The following is a 9,108-nucleotide window of genomic DNA, read 5'->3' on the forward strand; positions in this document are numbered from 1 at the left end:
TAAAGTGAAGTTTTTCCTTTTTCATAATCCGAAACCTGAAAAACTACAAGGACCAAGTAGCAGATGGAAGCCAGCGGTTTAGGATGTTTAGATATCCGCAGGCACCCGTTTGTACAAATGAGAAGGCAACCGTGGAGTGGCCACAGCTTGTATAGGCGTCCTCATGTAAGTAACCAATCCAGGGTTTTCAGCCATGTCAATCTCATCTGCGCTCAGACCCTCGGCCGGAGACCAGACGAAATGGTGCAACAAATGACCCAACATGGAGGTGACCAGGTTTATGCCCAGCTGCGCACCAGGGCACACCCTCCTCCCTGCTCCAAATGGCAGCAGCCTGAAATCATGACCCTTCATGTCTACATCCTCCTCCAGAAATCTCTCCGGCCTGAACTCCAATGGGTTCTTCCACACTGCCGGGTCTCGTGCCACTGCCCAGACATTCACATGAACGTTGGAGCCTTTTGGGATGTCATAGCCGCCAATCTTGACGTCAGCATTGGCTCGGTGGGGGAGCATCAGAGGGGTTGGTGGGTGCATCCTTAATGCCTCTTTTGCTACACATTGGAGGTAGGGTAGGCTTGAGAAGTCAGTTTCTGTCATTACCCGTTCAAATCCGATCACTCGATCTAGCTCCTCCTGAGCCTTTTGTTGTACTCTTGGGTTCTTGATTAGCTCGGCCATTGCCCACTCTACTGAGATAGCTGTCGTGTCCATTCCTGCAGTGATCATGTCCTGCAACAGAAGTTCATTGCCACAACATTAACATTCTTTCCTTTTCTTTTAGAGTCTCCTTTGATTTTGGTTGAAATGATATACTATGATCATTATCTTAAAAATTTAAACTGATTCAATTTATAATTTATATTTTCATATATTACTTTTCTTTCAAGATTATATTATTTTGGTGATCCAAAATTTCAAGGATTCATCTTTTCATAAGTTGAACTTACCCACAAGAGTCCAATAATGGTGTCTTCGCTGAGGTCATATTTATCCTTCATAGTGAGCAATGCATCAACAAAGTGTTGTTTGGCACCACCAGACTTTTGGCGAGCAAGGGTGTGCTCCTCCATGATGGCTCGAGTCAGACGGTCCCTTCGTGCACCATGCTTGGCAAAGGCCTCTTCCTCTAATGGGAACATCCAGCGAAGCCAGGGGATATGCTCTGCCATGGCCAGTGAAGCACCCAGCTTCAATCCATTGGCAACAATGGTCTTGAACTCCAAGCCTTGTTCGTCCATTATGCCCTCTGCATTCACAAATCGCTTCCCGAACGCTAGCCTGGTTATGTTGTTGAATGCCACTGCTCCCAAGTATTTCTTTACCAACAAACTTTTCCCAGCATTCTCTGCATATCAAAATAATTTTAATTCAAGAACTATTTTTAGTGTTTACCATTAGACAGTAATATCCATTAATATTCTCCACTTCAATGAGGAGTGATTTTACTATTCAATCTTTCTCTAATTACTATTCAGTCCTACTATGCCCGTCAAGAAAAACAGTATAATATGTATATATATATATCATATACATACAGTATATACAGAGTGGTGGTTTTCACGTCAAGGAGACCACGTATGAAAATAATATTTACGAGAAATGGTGGTTAGTCGCTTACAACCAAATTGAAGATGAACCACCTAATATTCTCTGACTTTGGGTCATGTATAAAATAATAAGTTTAAAGTTCCTTTCTTTTCAATATATTAAAAAATTTCATGTTCAAAAAACATATTATCATTTTAGGTATCCTCATAGAAACTATAATAAATTGGTGTCCACAAATTATCTTTAATTACAAGATCATTCACAATAAATTAATATATAAATATGATAATTATTAAGGAAATTCTAGATGAGAATATGATTTTCTTCTTTAAAAGCACACAAATAATTTTGAAATTCCAAAAAATGAACAAAATTAATCATCAAAATGGGTTCAAGAGAAATATGAAATATTAATGCCAGAAACTATACTAAAACAGATTGATAATTACTGAAAACTTTCAGATCCACTGAATCTAGTCAAAGTTTATAAGTCCTGTATCTACAAAATTCATATCTACATCCAAAAATTGGTCATTCTTGGGGCAGTTCTATTCGCACTCCTAAAATTATTAATCGTACTCTTGATCCTTTGTATAAATGAAGCAGAGGCCAGATTTCAGAAGAGTGAGCTTCTGAATTTTGAGAGTGGCAATTCGTAAACTATTGACTACAAAAACTCCGGATTACATGTGATTTGTATTATTATTACTACTATAAAACTATCACCATCAACATCAAAGCTATACGATTAAAATAAATATCTGAAATAACAAAGAAGCAAAATGCGGGGAAGAAAAATACAAAATACACACACAGAAAAGTAAACAAAATAAAGAGATAAGAAAGCGGACAAACCGGGTCGGGTGCAGTCAACGAAAATGGACTCAACCATGGCGGTGACCTCATCCTCTCTGATTGGTCTCAAAGCTTCGAGTCTCTTCGGAGTGAACAGCTCGAGATTGCACATCTTCCTCACCTTAACGTAGTGAGGCCCATAGTCTGCCCAGATAAGATCCTGGCCGTCCCTGCTAAACTTAGCCGCGGATCTGCTCCTGTGCCGATCCGCCAACTGCTGATCCTTCTCCTTCAACACTTCTCTGGCCAGTTCCGAGTTGGAAACGATGACGTTCAGAGTCGAACCGAACCAAACCGATATGATCGGACCGTATTCCTGAGCCCACTCTGCGAAGCAGCGGAATCTCACCGGCTTTATGTCGTATAGGTTGCCGACGATCGGCAACGGACGTGGACCTGGAGGCCGCTTGAATCTCAGCCGTTGATAGAGCTTGTAAGCTAATAGCAAGGTGAAGATGGAGACGGCAATCGCAGAGAGAACCATTGTTATTTCTTTTTTCAAATTTTAATTTTCTGGATTATAAAGGTGTATGGGGCAGTTGATATATAGTGAGGTAGGGAGTTGGTGAAGGAAGAAGTAGCAGCGCTGGTTAGACAAGGGAGAAAGAGAGAGATAACTTACACCCTGTAGCACGTTGTTTTAGGGGACGGACCAATCAGAATTCGACAAGCTCAATTCGTAAATGGCTGTGTGGTTTGGCGGAGTGGGGCCCGCTCCCTTGAAACCAATGAAAAGTGCGCGTTGACGCAGACGCGAGCGTGGGGAATGCTTAGCGAAGTTCATTCACGGTTGGTGAGGGTGATCAGTGTTGTACTTGGACCAGCAACAAACGGATTGTTTGTGTACGGGTGCCGTGGCGGGCTCGGCCCACTCGCGCCCATGGATTATGGTTTAGTGGGGGAAAAAATTAATATTTTTTATTTTTCAAAAATATTAAAATTTAATATTTAAACTTACTTTAATTAAATTAAGAAAATTAATACATAATTACATAAGTTTAAAATTAAATATTTAATGGATTAAAAGATAAATAGTATAATTCGGTTTCAATAAAAAAATTGGAGACTTGTAATTTATGTTTGTCGATGTGTGGGGCCCTGCTAATGTTTGGTGGTGGGTTGGTGAGGATAGATGACAAGTCGGGATGGGTGTGCATTAAAATGAAATATAAACCACTCGCGCCTGACGTCATCATTACATTTTGTAAAACAAAACGGTGAGTATCGCCATTTTAATAGGAAGTTAAATATATAATAATAATAACAACGTATATTATCAAACATACATCGCCTACATACGTGTCATATAGGTGGGCCGAGTACTTAAAAAACGGCGTCGTATAGTCTATGAAAGGCCCAATTGTAATACGTGAGGCCCAAGCGGAGAGACTATGAGTAATCCAATCTCGAGTCCACAATGCACTAAATAAAACGTGACTTGGTATTTGTTATTACTTAATTGTTTTGGTTGATGGATGTATATATGTAACTTTATTTTATTTTTATGTTTATATTGAATAATATACATGTGTATATATACATGTAATTGCTATTTTAATTTATTATATAAAAAATTAATCAAAAGGGTCATTCGTTAAAGCCCAAATAGAAGATTATGTTTATTAGGATTTCAATAAGCGAGCTAGGAGATAGAAATAAAAACGTCAATGACAAGAGAAAATAACTAGGCCCAAGTATTCAATCTATATAAATAATATATATATATAAGTAATATTTTAAAAAAAAATACCACATAGTTCTTTTTTTTAATTTTTTAAAATAAAAAATAATTTAGAAAATTTTAATTAAAATTTATTGAATTTAAATAAAACTTTTATTTATTATTCTTTAGAAACTATTATTTAAAAACTAATACATGTATATAAAATGACATAATATAAAACTATATTTGTAACACCCAAGTAAAATAAAATTTTATTTTATTATTTTTTTTATTTTTATTTATTTGATTTTTATTTAATTTAATTTAATAAAAATAAAAATAATAATAATGATAAAATTGGGTAAAAATATTATTTGAATTTAATTGAAATTGATTTTGGGAAAAATGTGTGAAAATTTTGATTTTTGGGGTATTATTTTTGAAAAAAAAAATCAGAAACTAGGGGTCAAAACGTAATTTAAAAAAATTGTGTCACGTCAGCACCCACCTCAGCAGCCACGTCAGCGGCCCGGTCAGCAGCCCCGGCCAATCTGGACACGCCGCGTGGCAAGGAAACGCTGACCAGGGAACGGACCACGAGGGCGATCCGCGTGCGCACGATCGGACAGCCCAGATCCGTTCCCGCGCGCACGGACGGCCCAAATCAAACGTGTGCACGGACAGTCCAGATTGCATCGCGATGGACGGTCCAGATTTAATCCCAATAAAATCGCGATCGAACGGTCCAGATTTAATCTTAATGGACGGTTGAGATTAAAAGGCAAGGGTATAAATAACCCCACCTACACCTGACCACAAAACTCTAGCCGTCAGTGCCTCGCCGGAGAAGAAGAACCAGACGCCGCCACCCGCCGCCGCACCAAGGAAGTTTCCGACCGCCGATCGAGGTAAATTTTCTCCTCCTGACTCGTTTTTCGATACTGAGTCCGCCTATGGCCAAACCCGAGCCAAACCACCAGCCGAAGCCCAGCGGCGCCGCCGCGCCCCCCTCTGTTTTTGCCTCCGATGAAGCCCTTCCCGGCCTCTATTCGATGCAAATTTTATACCACTCTGATAACCGTTTTTTTTTCTACAAGTTGATCGGAACCAAACATCAAAACGCGACTCACGCCGGAGGAGCCGTCGCACCCGAGAGCACCGCCGCTGGTAAGTTTCGATTTTTCGTGATTTTTTGGCCCACCAAGGGCCCTAGGGTTATTTTATCGTAGGGACCGATGCAAGTGTGTCCGAATTCGGCCGAAAACGTACAACCTGAGGCGAATTGTCACCGCAAGCGACGGCGCTGTTGTCGGAGCAACGCGGAGCCGCCGTGCCGGAATTCCGATATTGGCCGAAAGGGGCCTTAGGTCTGATTTGGAATTTTTTTGGGACACGTGCAGGTACCGGTAGTGTGTTTCAGTTTTTCAAAAAAAATTCGGGAAAATTAGGGACACTCTGTAGGCACACTGTAGAGTCGAATTCATACCCCAAAACAAGTAAGAACCCCTCACCCTGTTTCCTATCACGGTATTAAAGCTAAATAAATAATTAAATGGTACTTTATGACTTTATAGATGTATTATTGATTAAGGTTGCTAATGCAGCCCGAGTCTGATACAGTGTTGGTCTGTTATTATTTGATCTAATTTCCAGTATTAAATGCAGCATGATGCTTGATGTAATTATGTTATGGTCTCGTATGTATGAACTATATTTCTTTTATTATGGTTTGTATTATGGTGAACCCGGTATTGTATTATCTTATTTGGTGTCAATTACTGGTTTATATGTTTTGTATGATTGGATGATTGAGATTAAGAAAAAAGGCAAAAAGGTTATGTGAATTGATAAGTGGAAAATGTGGACAGCCTGATTAGATATTCTGAGAAATAGTGGACGGACCAGGTCCGTAGGGAACCCTACCGGGAACGTGGTCTCTCATACCGGACGGGGTATGGAGACCTTATGTGTTTTGGCACCCATACCGGACGGGGTATGGGGACGGCCCGTTTCACTCTCATACCGGACGGGGTATGGAAGTTCATAGTTTTGGCGCCCATACCGGATAGGGTATGGGGACGGCCCTGGAATTAAGTTGTAATGTTAATGGTTCATGGATAGTGGGGACCCCCTATCGATCCCCGTGGATACTAGTAGGTTGGTAAAAGAGGAAAATATGTTGTTTAATAATTAAAATGCAAAGTCGTGGTAAGTGTTATGTTATACAGTTTATATGATTTTATGATAATGATAATGTTATTGCTTTCATATGTCATTTTCATGGATCTCACCGAGGTAAGTGAACAATAAAAGTTTTTATATTAATAAACAAGTTCGTTATAAATTATGCTCCATTACTCATTTTTGTTTTCTACCCACCTTTATTTCCGTGGCGGTGAGATAATGTGATGTCTTTACTAGACTGGTGTAACTCATTTCTTATTTAACCATTTCAGATCATGAAGACATTGTTTCCGAGACCGTTCCGCAGGAAGATGGCAAAGGGGATGCCTAAAGACTCCATGGTTATATTTATAGTTCTTATCTCGAGTATCTCTTTTAGTTAGTTTGTTACTTCATGTTTTGAGTTCGTTTTGGTTATTGTGTAAGAGATGTTAATCAAAATTTTTATTACGTTTTTGTATTTGACATTTTTAATACATATATTTTATTTAAATTTTTGGGGCTGTTATAATATTATATTGATTATTTAATTGTCAAAAAAATTTAAAATATATAAAATTTGTGTGGGTTGAATCGATTGGCGAATTCTAGATCGGTGGAACCTTTTGATGGCGTGCATATATACATACATATATACATATACATATATATATATATATATATTTGTAAATTTCTCTTTCCAAATCTCTGATATTATTGAATGAAATGTAATTGGAAGATAAAAAGTAAATCAAATTAATAAGTACGCACAACAAGACAGCCCACTAGGTTGATAATTATTGAGCAAAGGGATTGCATTATATATAAAAGAGAATGTAGTGGGTGCTGATACAAATACAAGTTTCACTTGTCTCCTCTCTATACGACAAATACAACTTGGAGAATCCTCATATAAGTAAACAATGTATATATATATATATATAGGCTACGTGGAGAATCGATCTTGCTTACATTACATGTATCTCTCTCTCTCTCTCTCTCTCTATTATATATATATATATATATGAATTTCTTGTAGTGAAAAGATATTGTTTACATATAAGATAAAACAATAAATATCTATATATATGTATAAAAACTAAGCATCTAGGAAAATTAAATATGAATTTAATTAATACTATATATAAATAATCAAGCTCTTTTTCTGATATATATATATATATATGTGTGTGTGTGTGTGTTTGAATTTTTTTAAACCGTGGTAATTTCCATGCAAACATGCTTACGTTAATATTTTAAGGTGGCAACCATGCAATAGTCGCTGTTCCGTACAGGAGTTGACTGTTTCAGATGTTGAAATCATACATTGTATGTACAAAAGATTAGTGGCTATTACTTAAATTTTGATGAATATGATTTGCACTAATTAATATGAATTATATCTATATATATATATATATATATATATATATTATATTGTTCTCCACTTACCAATCTGATCTAAGCATATCGAGAGGTGAAAAATGTTACTAGCTTTCAAAATACCATGTACATACATACATACACATATATATGTGAAATAGTTATAAATTATTGTGGTAGTATAGATTCTATAAGAATAAATTATAAATTATTTACAAATTACAATATAATAAAAGCACATGTCGTTATTTATTTATTAAGTAATATATATTATTAATTACAATATAATATAAATAATTTTTAAATAAAAATACACATAAAAATAAGTGTGACTCATTCATATAAATAACATTATTAAATAATTATATTATTGTGGTAGGCAACATAAGACTATATAGAACATTATCAAAAGTTATTAAATTCCACGTGGAGACCATTAAGATAAATATAATATTATAAGTGTAATATAATTAGCCATAAAATTGCACTTTTTTTGTGACTATTTTTTTAAGTGGTGGATGGTGGCACCTATTTTTTCACCAACTTTTATTAAATTATTTAAAAGGGTAAATTAGTAAATATACTCTGTATTATTAATTATAATATTTATAAATTTATAAATAAGTTAATTAGACTTTATTAGAATTAATTTGTTTAGAATCGAGGTTCAACTCATATCCCTTACATGAAAGTAATTAAAACTAATAAAATGGTTAGATAAGTAAGATAATTAATAATTAATATTAATGCGAATTAATTGATTTTGATAATTTTTTTAAAATTATTTTTTTAAAAAAATAGTAATTAATGCAATTTATTATTTATATATTTATACAACCCTTTATAATTTTTTTGAATTTAGTACTTTTAACCCATTAATCATAATAAATAATGATTTTAACTTATATAACATATTATATTTTTTATTAAAAGGAAAAAATCACAATCCCAAGTATCCAAATATGGAATATATGTATTGGAAATTAGTTAAAGTTATTATAATCGCCATAGACAAAAGTTGACAAGAAATGGGAATCACCATGAACAAAAGTCAAACTTATAGTCACATACACATGCATACAAATCTATATATATATATATATATGTGTGTGTGTGTGTGTGTGTGTGTGTGTGTGTGTGTATAACAATATATACGGGAATAAATTATCCATTACGCTTCCAAAATGATACTCGTGGGAGAATCTACATAGAATAGAATTATTCAAATTCTGATCCTATAGTATAATATATTTTTTAAAAAGAATTAATACTAAATTAATCTCAAAATTAACCCAAATGTTTAATTCGTGTAAAAGATTTTTTTTAAAAAAAAATTGATTAAATTAAATTATTTATAATAATTTAAAAGCCTAATAACAACTATGAAGAATAATTACATTATTAAAATTTAAAAATTTAATTATGAAAGTATAATTTAATTATTAAAATATATATGTATAAGAAGAGGAAAGAATCTAAATAGGAATGTAATA

General features: G+C 34.9%; 1 protein-coding gene across 1 annotated transcript; it reads right to left on the reverse strand.

Moving 5' to 3' along the window:
• CYP98A3 (cytochrome P450, family 98, subfamily A, polypeptide 3) lies at nt 1–2,966 on the reverse strand. The gene is made up of 3 exons (XM_022037745.2): nt 2,407–2,966; nt 951–1,348; nt 1–732 (listed from the first exon to the last, which is right to left on the reverse strand). Exons 1-3 carry the CDS (start codon nt 2,888–2,890, stop codon nt 88–90), a joined length of 1,527 nt encoding a protein of 508 aa, XP_021893437.2. The 5' UTR covers nt 2,891–2,966; the 3' UTR covers nt 1–87.
• Between the last annotated feature and the right edge of the window lie 6,142 nt (nt 2,967–9,108).

Source organism: Carica papaya, chromosome 8, assembly GCF_054855325.1.
Source record: "Carica papaya isolate Zhongbai chromosome 8, ASM5485532v1, whole genome shotgun sequence".
NCBI classification, from domain to species: domain Eukaryota; kingdom Viridiplantae; phylum Streptophyta; class Magnoliopsida; order Brassicales; family Caricaceae; genus Carica; species Carica papaya.